At 30.4% G+C, this 19651-nt stretch overlaps 1 protein-coding gene across 1 annotated transcript in view; it reads right to left on the bottom strand.

The window, feature by feature from the left end:
- Positions 1 to 2065: 2065 nt before the first annotated feature.
- LOC143223967 (tRNA (32-2'-O)-methyltransferase regulator THADA-like) overlaps positions 2066 to 19651 on the bottom strand; it is a 36026-nt gene continuing 18440 nt past the window's right edge. The window contains exons 6-10 of the mRNA XM_076452437.1: positions 19509 to 19645; positions 12305 to 12558; positions 6549 to 6658; positions 4484 to 4616; positions 2066 to 2167 (exon numbers count right to left, since the gene is read on the bottom strand). Coding sequence (XP_076308552.1) covers positions 2066 to 2167; positions 4484 to 4616; positions 6549 to 6658; positions 12305 to 12558; positions 19509 to 19645 — 736 coding nt within the window. The remainder of the gene's footprint in view (positions 2168 to 4483; positions 4617 to 6548; positions 6659 to 12304; positions 12559 to 19508; positions 19646 to 19651) is intronic.

Here is a 19651-nt window from a genome sequence, read left to right on the forward strand (position 1 = left end):
TCTGTACAGAAAAACTGCGAATGGTGATTGTCAGCAGGTTTTAGAAATGTTTCTTGTAAGGAAGAGACATACAGGATGGTAGGAAGCAATCAGTGTTTTGATATCATCCAGATTAGAGCGTAAACCTCGACAGTTCCATTGTATCAAGGTGGTCATTTTAAAGATGGGTAGGCGAAGTGGCTGGAGAACCCTTCTGTTTACGACCACACCTTTTTCCTTACTGTCCTTATCGGAGGTCTATCTCGACCTCCATGGATCCTGCCCTGGGTCGATTGGGCGGGTCTGTTGTTGAAGGGGATTCCAGTGACTGAGGACGCGAACGAATGATTGTTTTGCATGCGTGGGGTAGGAGAAAAAGATGTATCAGAAAGAAATGCCTGTAGTTGAAACCGAAGGATGTGGATCTTGAGATTTGTTAGAACGTATGGGAGGAACAGAGATGGGTGTAGAAGTCGATTCATCAACCTTTTAACCATGGAGATCAAAAGGCTTTTCATTTGTTTTAAAAACGATTCTCTTGGAGGCACAGAGACATCTGTCTGCACTCCCACCATAGTTGTGGAACCAAGTGCAGCAGCATATGTTCGAGATAGAGTGGTGGACAGCAATTTCCAAGCCTCAGGATAACTAATGTTATGAGTCGTTTTAAACGCTGCACCTTTTTTTTCCTCCAACCATTTTGGGAAAGAACGAAAGTAGGAAGGGTGGGAACCATTGCAGTTGACACACAATGGGTCTGTGTGACACTCATAGACATTGTGGTCCTTGCCACCACAATGAGCACGTCAAGGGAACCACGACAGGGCGTCTTTGAGTGGCCAAACCTCTGACATTGGAAACATTGAAGAGGGTTTGGAATGTATGGCCATACCTTGCAAATTAGAGAAACTGCCTTGATGGTGGCAGGTGCATGTGGTGATGTAAATGTTAAAATGAGGATATTTGTCGGCAGTGTAACTCCTGGCGCTATGCAGTGGAGATGCCTCACTGCAGAAACTCCTTGAGTGGATAGACCAGCAAGAAACTCTGACTTGGGCACGTTCTTCAAATCCCTCTCAACAATAACTCCTCGTGATGAATTCAAGGTAGCATGAGGGGTAACCTCAATAGATATATCCCCAATTGCCTTTGAATTCAAGAGGAGTTCACTATGCTGGGATGTGGATGTTTCAACCAATATGTCTCCAGATCAAGCTTCTTTACTGACTTTGGAGACCCAGCAAGTCCCTCTAGTCCCTTCTGAAAAAAAGGGGACATTTGCCCTAAAAGTTTTTCTGAAAGAGAATGTAATATAAGAAAATGGGGTACAGGTGTTACAGATGTTGAAGATTGATGGTCAGAGTCTTCAAGGCGTGGTCGTTTACCTATTGACTGTTTGTTCACTATTTTATTTAAATTTTTGTCCCATCTACAGGAATTCAAAGCCAAAGTGGTGTGTTAGGGTTGGACCCCCCAACCACCAGGATCCTCTCCTCCCCTTCACGGGTCACCACGCATGGCAAACACGGGTGGATGTTTAGATCCCAGAGGAGATAAACTGAAAGAACAGAACCTTCCTGGGAAGTTCCCTCACCATGTACAGGAATCCACACTGAGGGGTGAAGTAGGATTGATAAAGGGACATAAATTATAGGGATGGGTAATTAACTTGATTGCTAAACATAATTAATTACCCGTGTACATTGTCTACAGCAATTAATGTCATGTAATATAGGTTATTAACCCTTCAATGGAGATGTGAGACATATTTCCCATTGTAATTCACAATTGCTGTGTATGACATGTGGGAGCAAAACGAGTTACAAAGTATTTATTGACATCCCACCTTATGTTTATATGTGGTTTCCCTCATTGTCTTCCATTCAGCCCTTCAGTGACCAACAAGATGCCTATGCAAATTATATGATAACTGAGTGCTGATCTTACCCACACTAAAGTAGTAAGTACTAATCCTAATTATTGGGTAAAAATACTTCACGTGCTTGACTCAGATAGCTTAGAAAACAATACAAGTGCAAATGTGTGATGATAAAGAGGCAATGAGAGCCAAAAGGATCATAGCTCTTTATCTAGCAATGACAGTCAAGATGATGAACCTGCACCCAGCAGACAAAGGTGTAAAAAAGTCTATGTGAGAGGTGGAAGCACTGGAAAATTTACATTCTACCTGCAGTACATGGGTTAATCTAAATTATTATTAAAACACTTAACTCATTCCACATGGGGTCAATTGATGTGATGAACCTTGAAACCAGAAAGTAACAATCATAGTTACCATACTACAGCTTTAATATGTTTTACATATCTTTCCAAAATTTGGCAGGCTTTCAATAAATATAATACGCTTTTGGTACACACAAAATCTTTCCATATCGGGTCAGATGATGTGACTGACTTGGTTGCCAAATAGCTATTGCAGATTTCACATTATAAGTTTTAATGTGTTTTATATATCTTTACAAATTTCAGAAGGCTTTAAGTGAACATTAAAAGTCTTGATTTTACAACAAGTCAGATTTTTTTCATAAAGTATTTTAGTAAAGGCTTGTCAATGAACATATGCAGGCAGAGTGCTGACTGCTTTGAGTGAAAGTGCTTTTCATGTTGAGGTTAAAAATACTTTGCATCTGAAAATTTTCAAATTTCATTTGTGTAGCCTTTAAAACCTCCTAAATAAATATCAAACTTTTTTTTCAGTAAAAATTTATGTTTTACCTGTTATTTTCTCTAAACTAACTCTACATGGAGTTGGTTAAATTGACCAAGTTTTTAACCAGTATGAAGAAAATAAATAAATAAATCTATGTTAAGCTTTTGAACTTTTTAGAGTGACTGCAGATTGCAACAGCAAATCACAATTGTTTAAACTGAGTAACATACATCTTTCAACAGTACACATTTGTTTCTACTTAAATTGTATTGTTTTATTGCTCTTTAATTCTTATCTAACTAATAATCCAGCCACAGACAATGCATAGCTCACTTTACCATATTGGTTGCTGAAGAAATTGAAGCCTACTTTTTTGATAATGATGGAACTAGTACACTAAATTATTATTTACTTAAATAATGCACCTAAGAATATGGAATGATAAAATTGAAAAAGCCAAACAATGTCCTCTAACAATTATAATCTGACTTTTTAAATAGGACTAGAGGGTTTTAAATCATTTCCCTTTGCTGCTCACCACAAAATAAACTTTAAAACTGAAGTTGAAATTGACACTACTTCCTTCTAAAAACACAGCATTATACATTATTTGATAGAATAAAATTTGGTTGTTTTCTAATCGTTATAAATGACATAGTATGAAATGTCGAGAGGATTTCGGGAATTTATGAAAGAGAGGACGTAAAGGTGAGAATGGCAAATCTGATTTTCTAGTTTACAACTCTGTAAACAAATACATTTGAAGCCCATAAAAATATATTATGCCTTAATAATATCTGTACTATAATGAGTAACTTGCATTAAATTCTATACTTCAGAGAGAGGAGAAAAAATTATAGAAAAGGAAAGACCCAGAGAACAAATGTTATAATTCTCATAATAGTAGAGATTGAGGATTTTTTTATATATTTCTTTAAAACTTAAGAAGTTACAACTTATATAGTATTAAAACCTTATTTATAAACTATGTTTTGTTGCTAAGTTTATTTGTATACACTGAAAATAAAGTAGTGTAACTAAAATTTGAATATTATTCAGTAAATGGTTATGACATGCACAGTTTGAGGTACTTATGGCAAGAGGATTTATTAATACAGTTTAACAATATTTATGTTCTCTATTTTTTACCTTAAGACCTTGTAAACGTTTATTGTTACAAAGACAACAGAGCAACATACAGTGGTCAACTTACTCAATTGTTTTGAGTGTGTTATACTAATTCATGTTGCTTTGCTATTACAATTTAACAGATAGTAATGACCTGATCTACAAATCAGTTTCAACAAACTAATGTTATCATAAGTAGATGTATTATCTTTTAACAAGGTAATAAACACATATAAACTAGTATGTATATAAAAATATGAATACTTGTAATCTTGTAAGTAGGTCTATGATTGCTTTAAATATATTATTTATTCACTTTAACTTGCAAAGACATACTACCTGATTTTCAATATTTACTACTTTGTTAATTTAAATGTGAATTTCAGAGAACATTATGTGCATGTTTATATTAAATATATTCATAAACATAATGCATAATAATTTTCTGCATTACTGGTTTAAATATAACTTTAAAATTTATTTATGTTTATTGTAATTGTTATACATTTTTTATTTGTTGTAAAACTAAAATTATGACAGGTATGTTCCAAACCTACCTACCACAGAGTAATTCATTTCATCAGTGTTGGAACACAACTGTATGCAAACAATCATTCATACATAAACAAGTATCAGTACTATAATAATTACAAATATAAGTTATCATTCGTATATAAAAATACTAAATTTTACACTAAAACCTACCTGCACCAAAAAGGGAACTCCAGCACTACGACGTGTTGAACACAACTGTAAATTAGAACTTTCTCCTCTAATGACAGATAAAAGCTCTTGCAGCCACTTTTCTGGTAATTTTTGAAGAATACTGACAGGCATTCTAGAAAGGAGTACACTTCATATAAATATTTGTAAAACTACAAAATAAGTAATTTTTTAAACACAGTTAATAGTTTAGTCTCTACCTGCAGTAATTCTTTAAAAAACTGAAGATGACCACAACCTATTTATTTGAAAATAATCATAAAGAAATGTACATAGATTATAAGATTGATAATGTAAATGTTTGTAGTACACAAGTATTGCATAAGTTGTACTTTATATGTATTTAGAAAAACATTTTAAAGTTATTGTAGTTAAAAAAACTTAAGTTTATTCAAATAAATTTGAATTTAGATTCTACAGAGGTTAATAATAAATTCAAATTAGCTATAATTTGTCAGAAGTCTTTCCAATTAAACTTGAAACACACAACAAAAGTAAAGATTATGTTTTCCTTGTCATTGTACATACTGACAAAAAAAAAAAAGAGTATAGAATTAATAGAATATACTGCATGAGACATCTTCCTTCAGCAATTACAACATGCAACCAGTCACACCTTACAAAACCCACCAAAAACATAATTTGTTATAATTAAAAGGTTTCAGATAACATCAACAATACTAAACTGAGAAACTTCTTTCTACAGATTTTGACTGTTTTAGTTCTCTTTACATTAACACAACCTGTCAACATGTCATTACTGGAAACCTTAAGAATTTTCAAAATGAAGATGAAGGATTTTGATGAGAAAAGGATTTAAATTTTGATAATACTGATAAATTAACTGGAAACACTAAAAATATTTTGAGGAAGTCACTTCAATATGTAATATGACAGGAGTAGAAATTACAAAATAATTCATAATCAATTTTCATAATGGTTTGAAAGAGTAGAAGAATTGATGAAGAACAGAATCAGTTTTTTGAAATCACTTTCATCTGATACTTTATCAAAAATATGAAAGAGAAATTTAAAAATATTTAATTAAAAAATATGTAATATCAACAGAACACAAAATAGCCAGTGTTTTTATTCACAAACCATTCTATACTACTTCACTTTGTATGTAAGGAACTCAATTGCAAAGTACATTTGTAGAAATATTCCAGCAGGAGAAAGTTAGAGATATTAATCCATATATAAATATTGACAGTTACATGTAATGCAAACAAGCTAAAACCTTTGTAAGTCAAATCTACTGAAACATTCCAGCAATATCTTTACCAGACTACCATCACAAAAAATAAGTGTAACACCACTTAAGCTTGGAATCAAAAGTTATTTTCACAATGCTGATAAATTAATGATTTGCATACATAATACAAGATAACATTAATCACAGAAACTACCACTGCTTTACACTGAACAAATTCATACAAGAAATGTGGCAAATGGATATGAATTTTTAGTTTATGGCTCCCTAAACAAATAAGATTAAAGAATACTAACATTATGTTTTTCCCAAGTAATATCTTTATTATGATAAGTAATTTATGTTAAATTCTATACTTCTCAGAAGGGTGGTAAATAAATCATAGAAGAGGGAAAAACTATACAGCAAATCTCACAGTTCTCATACTTGGGAACACTGATGATTTTCATTAATATTTACTTATGAAATTAAAAAACGTAAAACTTACATAATATTAAACTTTGATTTGTTAACTACTTTTGATGCCAATTTTATTTGTATACATTGATAATAAAGTAGCTTAATTAAAGTTGGAATGTAACTTCGTAAAAGGCTGCAACATGCACATTTTTTGGTTTATCCACTGCTAAAGAGTTAATAACAATTCATGAGATGTAAAGAAAAATGAAATCATACAAGTATGCATAACATCATTAACTGCATTTTAGTTAATAGTATAAATGTTTTATCTAAATCTGTTAAATTTTTATGTTTGTTTTCAGGCTACTTAATTACTAACAATAGTAATATAATTCACAAAACTAGGAAATACTACTGTTATCTGATAACAGTTACCTCCACAACCGATGGCAAAGTTTCCAAAAGCCAACATATGCTTGCTCAAATGCTCCTCTGTGCTTAACTTCAGACAGCTGTTCAGTGAAGAAGATACCAATTTCTATAATCTAGGGTAGGGATTTTAAATCAGGTTAACACTCAATATTAAGAGAAGTTTAATGAGCCACTCTAATTATCTTAGACAAATATCTAAAATTCAAATATAGATGGTTCAGTATATTATACTAAAACTACTTTGTATATACAAATCAATAAGTCAATAGACATTTGTGGTAGAACAGCATACATCAATATTTAATGTTTCACTGATAGTGTGATGTCAAAGACAATTGATAATTTTTGTAAGAGGCACGTTACAGCCCTTTACTGATGCAAAAGATTCATATATTTAGATCATAAAAATGTGTTGAAACTAGGGAATTTAAAGTTTCCAAGAGTAGGATGTTCCTTGTAATTAATGGTATTGGAAAACAAAGGAATATGAATCAACTTAGAATACCAGGTCTGTGGATTATGGAAAACATGCACCAGAGGAGCAGTGTATTTTAGACATGATAACATTGTAATGGAGTATTTTACTGTGTTGAAGGACTAATGTCAAGGTGTATTGTCATCAGACAGAATATGACCAAACACGGCAAAATGCCTATAGTGGCCATGTGAAGTATTAAACTCAACCTCCATATTCTTATAGCATGATTCTCAGGTATTCTTAAGTATTGTTTCATACACCTACTTTATTCTTATCTATATGTAAATCATATACTAATTTTTTGTTTACAAAAATCTTTGTTTTTTCACCATTACATTCTTTTAAATGCAACCATTCTTTATTCATTCACTGTTTGTAAATCATAATTAACTGCAATAAAACTTAAATCATCCCACTAACATTTGATCTAATTCAAAGTATAGTTAATACAAGTATAATAAACTAAACAAAAAATTCTATAATCCTTTATTATAGTGTGTCATATATTGTCTTTTTCAAATTATAATCAGTCTGATTATTGAAATCAAACTACAATAATTACATTTGGATTACTTCATTACACGTAATGAAGCTACGGTTTTATAGCAAAATATAATTGTTTAAAAATATTTCACAATTAATCTTCATTTTTGATCTTTAATCAGATAGATTTTGGTACATCACTTATAATGGCACAAACATATATGTAAAAATTCCTTGACAGTAAGAAATATAATTTGATATTATATCCATTATAATTATCTAGTACAGAAAGAAAAATCAAGAGTATTCACTGAATCTTACAATGTCTTGCAAATGTTTTCTTTAGGAAAAAAAAAGTGCTAACATTTTTAGGATCAGTGTAACCAGAAGGAAAATAGAAAATACTTGCAAATAAAAAGCATCTTTACCAACAAACTCATTAGGGAACTGCCTGGGATGAAAAAATACAGAATACATTCAAAGTTAAAGAACTTTAATCAGAGAACTCATTTTACAAGATCACTTGTTTTAATACCAACTTTACTGCTGTATCATACCAGTTTTAAGTGTTCAATGGAAGAGAAGGGGACAGAGTTTATTTTTTTCTACAATACAGATTACCTGTTGTTTTTAATGAAATGAACAGGATAAAAATATTTCAAAAACATGTAACTGCCATATGTACAAACAAGTTCTTAAAACAAGAACACTTGTAAATAAGAGAGGCATGAACTAAGCAGAATGCAACTTTGTTTTCAAGAAGCAAACAGGAGAAAAAATATTTTTATAAAATTACTTTGTACTTTAAAATATTGTAAAAAGAGTAGGATACTTAAATAAATTATAATAATTAAAACAGTGGTAACCCAATTTAAATATTACTGATGGAAGCCTCCAACTTTCTGGCACTTAGTAACAGAATATGAGGGCAAAAAAAACTAAAAACCAACAACAACAAAAATAGTATATTGAAGCAAAAATGGCACTCTCAATATTTTGTAATGCAACATAATGATAGAAAGTGAATAGGTTATTGTAAGAATTCATCAAAAAAATACTACTACTGCTAAAACTAGTGAGGTTTTCTGTCTTAGAAATAAAAAAAGACAGTTTCTCACAATGAAGATAATTCTTAGAGGAAAAATCAGACAGAAAGCAAAATTGTATAAATTTAGTTTTAATTATTTAACTAAACGATTGAAAACTGATTCAAATGTTCAAAAGTTGTTGACCAAAATTGGAAAAATAGCCTACATACAGTAAATATTTCCAAAGAGAAGGAAAGTCACATCAAGTTAATACAGATGTCAACAGAGAAGGAAAATCACAACAAATTATTACATGTGTCAATACTTACAAGGGAAGAAAATCACATCAAGTTATTAAATATAACAGAAAAGAAAAATTACAGCACGTTATTACATATGTCAGTAGAGAAGAAAAATCACAAGAAATTATTACAAACATCAATAGAGAAAAGTACCAATACAGTGCTTTCAATACTCTTTCATGTACAATTCAGTGTTTGCTTCTGGTTCAAGAATTTCAGCACAGCTAACTTTTAAGATAAGTTTACATGATTCAAAATAGTGCTCTCCTGGAAATAATGGAAACCTCTTTACATCCAGAGAGGGAAATTTTTTTAAGTCTATTAAATATTTGCACATGTTTGATGTTGCCAAGAAATATCTTGGAAAGGACATCCAGAATGAGTTGAATTGTTGTCAAACAAAATACAGCAAATATGCTGTATGCTGCAAAACAATTTCAAGTATTAACTGATTGTGCTTGACTGTACTCCAGACATAAATCACACAGAAGAGTCATTTGTATTTTTTTAAGCTGCTGAATCATCTGTAACTGAAGATTGAAAGATCAATGTCAGTGAATATTTTCTCAGATTTATGCCATTAAAATACATGGGTAATATTGATATACTTGAAGATTTACAAGATCTAGAATTTAATAAAAAAAATAAAGATGAGAAAAAATGACATTTTCCAAATATTATTTAAGAAACTAAAAATTCATAAGTTTTTTTATGCATATCTTGAGACATACACACTCTCAATTTTCATGTTAAACAATGTAGCCAACTGATGCAGTGATGTTTTTTCAGTTGATTTATAGCATGTACACACACACACACACACACACACAAACTTTTCTTTTTCAACTTGTTACTTGAAAGTATTGGAAGAGCATCCTTTTTAATTATATATGAATTCATTGAGTCACAAGTGAAAGAGAAGAAGAATTGATGCTTTGGTCTATACTACAAAAGACCAATACAGACCAAGTACGAGCCAGTGGACAAAAAATCAATTTCACACACACACACACACACACAACAAAATCACTAACAAAATGCTAAGTTTCAGATCTGTCATGTCTTGCAGTATAATACAATTTTTTATGCAAGACAAACCTTGCTAACAAGCATTTCCAAGATAGTGATTCCTAATGTATCTTAAAATGTTGTGCAACCATAAAAATGAAAAAAAAAATCAACAGTTCTCTACTGATGAAGGCTTTTCAAAGAAACTGGTGAATGTAAGAGAGTTTTCTGAAGAAACAAAGGATCACAAGAATATTTTCATGAGAAACAGCAAATTCACTCTTGAAAAAAGGAAGACAGTTTTCAAAGGAAAGTTACAATAAACTTATCCTTGATCCACAACTAAATTTGAAATTAAGTTTATGTAGCAAAACAGTCAACAGTTCCAATTAATTTGTGGAAGCAAGGTTTCAGCTAAAATGAAAGCATAGTTCATTATTTTCATTCTGCAGTTTCTTGAGCCAAGTCATACATACATCAAAAATGCACTTAAAGCACTTGTTGAAATATTAAGTGACTCTCCAAGTAAGCTTTTCTGATGGTGAATTACCTGATGTTAGTGATCAGAACTGTGTGAAAAACTGCAGGATGTATCATGAAGAATAACTAAATTATCTATGGAATACATAGATTCACAGAACCTGTCACACTCAGGTTGTCACTTCCTTATGCTTTTACAACAAACTAAAAATTCTGTTAGTTTTGTCCATCATTAGTGCTTGTGGTGAAAGAAGCTCTTTCCAAATTGAAACTGATTAAAAATCAAATAAAGAGATCTGGTTGGACTGACAAAAATTTCAATCAAACATAAAATATATAAAAAAGTAAACTTAACACAAGCACAGACTGATTTCACCTAAATAGAAGCAAGAGAAATGAAATTTCTATAAGAAGACTTTGGGCTGGCATGGAGTAACATAAGAACTGCTTCTGTAATATTTCATCAAGTTAAAGCTCTGTTATACAAACTAAAGTAAAACTGGGATGGGTGAAGCAGACAGAAAACTTGCTTATAGCAACAAAACTTATGTGACTGACAAGATCCTTTAAGATTTAAATAATTTTACTAAATATACAAAAAAAAAATTTAAACATGCCTGAATTATTTAGAAAAAAATTAAAATGCCTGTCCTATTCTATTGTCTGGGTTTCTGAAAAATATTCCTAACTGTTTCATCTGTAGTGGTTTTTTAAAATTATAATTAATAATTATAATGCTGCAGACACTATTGTAAATACACATATCATTTACTCTTATAAAACAAAGCATTTCTGACTAGTAAAATGGTGATTCAATGGCTTTGAAGAGCTTATATTGGAAGGAAATAAGAACCTAGAAAATTTTAAATAATGGAAGTCTTGCCTTTTAAGAATCAAGTTTAAAAAACCTGCAACCTTCATAGGAGATTGTTTAGCAGTTGTGCACTGATTTTGGTGCAGTATACCAAGCCATTTTTGCTGTAGGCTTAAGTGTTTGAATGGTTTCAAAGAGAAACTAGGCCAGTAATGACAAAAGATTAATACAAAGCTCCTTCTCTTTCTTGAATTAACATAAAAATAGCCCTATGACCTGAGTAGGAGGTTCTTTAGTAGGTTTGTCCAGGTTTGAATAAAATCCTTAGAGCTGCTTTTTTCTTATGCTTGTGAAACAAGAATAATATGAATAATAATAATAATATGAAGAACAAAAGGATGAATTTGGAATTTTGTCTAACAATAAGAAAATCAACTTTTTGCTATTATCAATATTTTAGCAGCCTTAGCAATTTGAGAAAGATCTTAGAATGTACATTCAAGAACAAGACAACTTTTTAAGGTGATTTTTACCCATATGGTATACTAAAGTTTCAAAGAAATTTCTGGAAAGATCCTGTTATGAACCACTGTTGTGGTTTGTGATTGTCAAACCACCTACTTATTACAAAAATGTGTTATATGAATGTATCTTTAAAATTGCAAAATATTAATGACTTTTACATCAGTAGTATCAAAATGTGAAAAGATAAAATAGCAGCAGATTAAATGTTCAAGATGTTTATCAAAAAAACAAAAAACACCATCATCATCACTCCAGGTATAAAGAACAACATATATTTATCAGCTTAAACACAATCACAGCAGAATAAATTAATTTATTTTATGCAACTACCAATGCAGATTTAACAGAAAACAAAAGTATTTATCAAATAAAACCATATTTCTGTACAGTTGTTTAAAAGTACCTATATCAAAATAAGGTCTTCCCTTTTTCAGTTCCCTTTTCAAATTTCACTATTCTTACTTGTTCAGACTGATCTCAGTATCCTTACCTGTTCAGATGTATCAGTCCATTCTCAATAGTTTTACTAGTTCTGATGTGATCAGCCCAATACCAATACTTTTACCTGTTTAACTGTTGTGAAACAAATTTCAACATTCTTACCTGCTCATATACAATAAGACAGATCTCAAGATCCTTACCTGTTCATATGTGATCAGACCAATCTCAGTATCTTCTTTTTCAGTTATAATTGTAACATTCTGGCAAATATCTCCAAACAAGAGAGATACTTCTTTATGTGTGCGCCAGCTACACAAAAGTAATAACTGTGATGTTACTGCTCTGATTTTCACACTGTCCACCTTCAAATCACAATCTTCTTCATCTGTAGTGGTTATTTGAAGCTTATGTCCAAGAGCTCTTTGGACTGTTGACTTAAGTTCACACACACTTTCTAGGGAAAGAAAGAAACACAGATTTAATATAAGAAGTACATGTAATTACATCTATGCTATGCCCAAATTCATTTTTAGATGTCAGTATTTTAGTATATCTTCTTTTTTTTACTGATGTATTTGATTCACAAAAAAAAGTCACTCCACACTGAGTAAGTTACTACCAATAAGTGGTTTGAATGTTTTGTACATTGAAATACAATAATGCTACCAATGGTAATAATGCAGCACTGCTAACATTTTGCAGAAACAAAATAAGCACTAAAATTTCCAGATAAAAATAATTTTAATGGTAAAATCAAGAGAACTTATGCACCAATAAGATGTCTAGGAAGCTTGAAACAACTCTGATAGGTTTGAAAGATATAAACACAATAAATGCAAAGAGGATAACAATCAACATAAAAATGAAACAAAAAAAAGTAAAACCTTTTTGAAATACATCATGTTTAGAAAAAATGAAGCACTAACAAAAATGAATGCTGAAAACCAACAAGGAAACAAAGTATCATGAAATCATGCACTAGCCCTACAACCCAGGCAAAATAATTTAGGCATATGGGAACAAATGATCTGACTTCATATTCTGAATCAAAAAATATTTGAAATCTAAAATTACATTTCCTGATGGAGAGAAGTGGTGCATTTGAGTGAAATATGAAGTTATATATTGTAACATCTCAAACAATTGTCAATTATTGACTGTATTTGATAATTTGGTGTCAAAATGTTCAGATATATCAAGACAATTCATACATGCCATCCTATAATTCTAGGTACTTTTATTAGAGACTGTTTGTTTTATTACACTGATATTTAACAATCTGTTTTGTAACTTCAGTCTTTTTGTCACATAAACTCTACTCTTCACTGTAATTACCACATTTGAACACAAGTTTTATTCTCTGCATCCTGCCATTCTTATAGACACAAAAACTGTCCTTTTAGCATTATTTAAGTAACTGTTATTAAAAATTAAAACCTTTATATAAAGGTTAATAAAAGTAAAACAGTAAATAGTTGCCTTGGCGTTAAACTATCCACAATCAACTTTTAAAAATCTGCCACACTCAAAGGGAAACTTCATAGCTTGTAGAACTTGGTCTGGAGGGTAGTTTTATTACAACAAATTGTATGCTGATTATTTTGCATGCTATATAACTTGAGATACCAATTTTTGACCATATAATGTAACATTCTTAGGATTTAAGAAATAAAAATAGCAATATACCTTCTGTAAAATAAGATATAACAGTATATAAGGATGAACTGGTAACTAAATTACTCTTTAAACAACACAGTTGTAAAAATAAGAACTAGTGTTGATAGAAAAATATTGGGGTTTTGACCAGCAAATACTAACAAACAATAAATGATGCATCATCAAGTACTTTATTTGTTATGAGTTTTTATCATCCTCTTATTTGTTATTGTATTATCCTTATTTACAACAATGCAATTTTTTTTTATACTTAAAGGTACAGATAAGCAGTAAATTTTAGTATGTGTACACAAGTGATCCTTTTTAATGCTAAGCTACAACAGTGCCATACTATTATTAAGACTGTTTTAGTATTGTTGTTGGATAATTCTAACTTATAATTTCATCAAATATTTTCTTTTATTCTCTATCAATTCACAATTCAGTAGCTGCCACATGTGGCCCTTTGGCTAAAACAATGCTTATAAATCCAATTTTTGAAAGGAGCTGAAAACATCTAATGTATGATTTTGCTTTATGTAAATATGATTATCAACATTTGTGTGCTGATAGAAATTATTCTGAACAGATCTAGATTAAAAATGCAGACACACACACGAGTAACTTCCAATGAAATAATAATAGAAAAAACAACAGATTTTAGAAATTTAGTTTGTGATTTGTAAATTTTCAAGCAAAAATAACAATCCAAACACTTTATTGAAATGATCTGTGATGAAAACTCTTGTCAGAATTAAACTTAAGTATATTTACAGTAAAAAAAAAAGGCTTGAAAGGGTTTAAGAATACCCAAAGCTTAGACGTAGTGATTAAAGGATGTCACTATTTTGTATGTGAATTACATGTTAGACATAGTAACAAGTATTTGATAAATGAATATATCATTATAGTTTATGTTACAATAAATACCAGAAGTATATTTTTTTACTCAGGCAAATTTTTCTAACTTTCTGTGCTAATGTTTTGTATGTAGTTAGTGTAATTCTTAGAACCATAGGTTAAAAAAAAGGTTGTACACTTGCACTAATTCTCTATCTTAAACAAAGATTACCTATCAGAGTCACAGTTCACAGGCTTATTCTCACTTAGTCCTCATTTTTTTTGTCATGCTGCCCCTGCAGTAGGGTCTATATTTATTCCAAGGGGTGGGACAGAACTTAATGAGCTTTGAGGGTTTATTTATTTTGAATATATTTAATGAAAATGGTCACTGACATAAGTAATCTAAGAACTGTAAGTTATCACAGTAGGGTTTTCGTCTAACTTAACAGAGTAACATTTACTTATTCTTGATCCTGTCGTTGTCTTGTGTGGACCTCTACAGTACTGACCAAAAAAGTTATTCATGCTAATTAGATGTTGGTCAGTTAAAAGCAAAACACACTCACATACCACTTTATAAATAAATATTTTATTTATCTGTTCACTTTGTGTCTGTTTTAACCTTTCGATTTTTATAATATTTGTAAGTTTTCTCTTGAAACAGAAAATAAAAATAAAATTTAAACATTCCAAACCATAAACTTCAGAATATATACAATTACATTTTATGTTTTTTGATTCATAATGCTTCATGGTTTGTACAATTTACCCAATGTGAAAGGCTTCACTGTCAGGAAATTATGTTTTATTGATAGCTCATTGGTTGTTCAAGTATCTTAACACTGAAACTTCTGAGAATATCTTTTCTAACTGCAAATCTCACTCATTTGCAAGTAACACAAGGACTGAAATGAAAAGCTCTTTTAATTTTTATTTTGTAAGTATGGAATTTATTCTGAACTTCTTCTGTTCATATCACTCTTAAATTTTCCTTTTTAAAGAGTAAAAATCATTTAACATTTAATATCACATGAAATTCTCTAAATACACACTTCAGGTTACTTTGAAGTTATTTTAAATTCTTATCCAACTAGAGTTCTTCTCAGGAAAGTGTAGTCTCCTGGAAATTATTTAGAGGAATAACACTGATCTACAGGGTTCCCTCTTTAAGGTACTTTAATTTTTGTTGGAAGTAGACTAACATTTTTATGGTCACTAGGAAACCTCATGGTGACTACATCTCATCCAACTGAGATCAAACTGGGTTAGAAACAAATAGAGGGTACTAGTAACATTCACAATCTAGTGAAAATTGTTAATTTTCAAAGTTATAAATGTAGACTAAGGAGAATTATCTGTTCCAATTTGGAAAAACAGTCACTTTCTTGTTATTACAAAATATTACTCTGGACATCATTTACTTGGATTCTAACCACAAACCACAACCATAAAACTGCTTTTTGCAATGTCAAACATAACATACCAAAACTCTAGTAAAGTTAAAGTCTTCTTAAAATCTAAAGTTTTGGGAAAGGAAAAAACTGCATATGATATTCAAGTTCTTGAAATTTCTAAAAAAATAAACTATATATTTAATAGTCTCTTCTTGATATAATTTTCTCATTATCTTTATATACAAGTAGCTCAGACAATGTACATAAATAATTTTAAAATGAAAATATAAGTATTCAAAGCTACAATCCAAAATTATGTTTATCTATTCTCATAATTTGCTGTACTGACTAGTTCACGTTTACATATTTTGTGTAAGTACCTTCTCAGTTTCAAATACTTTACACATGTTTGTCAGAATCAAGTCTATTTTACTTAAAGAGTGTTGTTGTTGTTTTGAATTAAGCACAAAGCTACACAATGGGCTAGAGTTTTCATCGTTGTAAGTCTGCGGACGCTGATTGGTTGGAATTAAGTACAAAAATATACAATGGACTACCCATGCTCTGCCCACCATGGTTATCGAAACCCGGTTTATAGCGTTGTAAGTATGCAAACATACCACTGAGCCACTGGGGGGGCTTTTAAAAAGTGATAATGATTAATAATATCCTTTCATTTTTACATTCACAGTGTGGGGCAAATTAGTGTAAATAATTAATTCAGTGTTGTTTGAATCTCTAGATTCAATATTTCTTGTGCATGATTTCAAGTTTTCTCTCTCAACAAACTCAGTTATTGCCTTTTTTGGTATTTCTACATAGTCACCTAAGATGTAAATAAGTAAATTTTAAAGATATTGAAATATTATTGGACATTTATGAAAATATAAACAAATGCCTCTAATCTACATAAATTTATTTTCATTCAAATTTTCCATTTAAACTTGTAATTCATGCTTTCAATATTATTACAGCAATAATAACTTTTATATATATTATTCATGAATTCTCTTTGTATGGGCATTCTTTACTGTGCATGTCATGAGGTCTTTAATGATTTAAGTTCAAAATTTAGATACACTATCTTTTGTTCATATTATACCAACTGGTATAACATAAAATGATAGCTAATAATCCAATTTTAACAGTATATAAATTTTAAGTTCATAATTTCATAAAGCAACATTTTAAACAATCCTGAATTTCCCCTAGTTTGAAAAATGTGACATTTTTTTTCTCTAGTCTTCCTCTCTTCTCTAATTTATTCACTTCCCCTCCAATAAGTACAAAATTTATTGTAAATTGCTCACTATAAGATCACCATTGCTCAGATAAACCTTAATTTTTGTATCCTTCAATCTTGTTTGCTTACAGTTATCAAATAGAAAATCAGACACCCCTTTGCCACACCCACCCAGCACATCTTCAATTTTACAATTTGTTAATAGTTCTCTCTTACATTTAATAACATATTATTTAAAAGCAACAAAAAATAGAGGTTTTCATCTATTAAAATATGTATTATATTTTGCTTTCTGAACAGAGGACTATCAATTTCTCTTTTGGTACAAGCTTTGTTTCAACAGGAAACATATTAACTAGCGTGGATGAATTTGTAATGCCTCTTTTCACATTATTAGGGAGCTATAAAATTTGTAACAGTTATGGGTCACTGTCTGCTTCTTGAATATTATTATTCTATGTTCTCTAGTGCATTATTTAATAAAATAAATATTATTTAATACATTACTACCACTAGCATATTAAATAAAGTTAGGCATCACTGACAGCAAAAAATCAGAAGACCTGTGTAAGTATTTTATTTCTTATTTTTCATATTTATTTTCCAGTTATTATTATAAAAGTAACTAAAATGTAAAAATATCGTTTAGGTTAGTTAAGATTAGATTAGGTTAAATAAATAATACTAATAAAAGTGTTTCATGAGATACACACAAGCAGCTCAGAGCAACTCGTGTGTAATGTAATTTGATAGCATAGCATGTGGTTTAAAATTTATGATGTGAATGGTATTTAGACACAGAGCAAAGGGCAATTAAACAATAATATGTGTATATAAATAGATGTGTAATATTCCAAGTTTAGAGCTTTTTATGATAAAAAATGTAGTTTCATGTTACAGTATGAAGCTGTTATAGAAAAAAAAAGAGAGTAATTTAGATTTATTTTTTTTGGTGCTTGTGAGGTAGGTCAATTTGACCAACCTTGTACAGGGTTACAGTTGAGAAAATAACACATAAAATATCAAGTTTTACTGACAACAAACATTTGAAATGTATTTAACAGGTTTGAGAGATTACATAAATGAAATTTTAGGAGATTTTTAGAAAACTAAAAAGTTAATATATTCACAGATTTTTTTTTAAATTTATTCCAAACACTTCACTCAAAACTTTGATTTTTTATCTGTGAAAACTTATGTTTACTGAAAGTCTGACAAATTTTGCAAAGATATACATATTATATTAAACGTTAGTAGTATCAAAACTATAATGATTTTAAACTAACACAAAGTGGTCAGATTGCCTGTAAATTCTACCAAGACCGAGTCAAGGGAATTAATGAAATAAGAAATATTCCAAATGTTATTCTAATATAATGAATTTAACCATACTATGAATATGTTTTGAAACAGATTTTTTTTTGAAATACAGTAAATCAACTTTAACTAATTTTCAAAATGGAAGATATTAACAAAGATAATATTTTTTAAATTTCATGAATTAAAACAAATATATAATTCTGGTTAGTTGTATGTAGGGCAAAGAAATGTGCTGATGACACAAAAACAAGTTAACGCTTTTTAGTGTGCTAACATTTTAAAATTTTTACATATGTAACAAAAATGATTCCCAATTGGCTATAAATCTTATTTATGGAGATACTAGGTAACAAATATTTACAGATAATAAAGTCAAATCTACTTAGGCCTGGGAAGGCCACGTGGTCAAGACACTCTACTTGTAATCCGAGGGTCATGGGTTCGAATCCCCATCACATCAAACATGCTTGCCCTTTCAGCTGTGGGGGCATCATTATATTATGGTCATTCCTACTGTTCATTGGCAAAAGAGTAGACCAAGAGTTGGTGGTTGGTGATGATGACTAGCTGTCTTCCCTCTAGCCTTACACTGCTAAATTAGGGATGGCTAACACAGACAGCCATTATGTAGCTTTGTGCAAAATTCAAAACAAACAAATCTTCTTTCTACAAAAAAATAATACAAGTCTCTTTTTCTTTCATACTTCAAAAGATAATGAACATACATTTCAAGAAACTTGTCATTGCTTAACTAGTTGCAGGAATAACTTATACAGGAGGCAGCTGTTTAAACGTTCTGGTAAAGGCTGCCATAATTCTCCACACACAAATTTATTCTATCTGAGAACACCAAGTAAGACTGTCTATTCTTTCTTCCAGAATTCTAATTCACAATCATAGACCACCTTACAGTAGCACAAAAAAACTACTTCTGTAAGTTCAACTTACCAGTATCCATAGGAAGATGACCCTCAGGGGAAGAGCTACACAAAACAGGTACAACTGCTTGTGTAGCTCGTTGACACAACAGAATAACAGCACACACAAGATCTTTCCACATTTTCACTTCTTCATTTTTTATAAATCTTCAA

The sequence above is a fragment of the Tachypleus tridentatus genome, chromosome 8, assembly GCF_004210375.1.
Source record: "Tachypleus tridentatus isolate NWPU-2018 chromosome 8, ASM421037v1, whole genome shotgun sequence".
Classification (NCBI taxonomy): domain Eukaryota; kingdom Metazoa; phylum Arthropoda; class Merostomata; order Xiphosura; family Limulidae; genus Tachypleus; species Tachypleus tridentatus.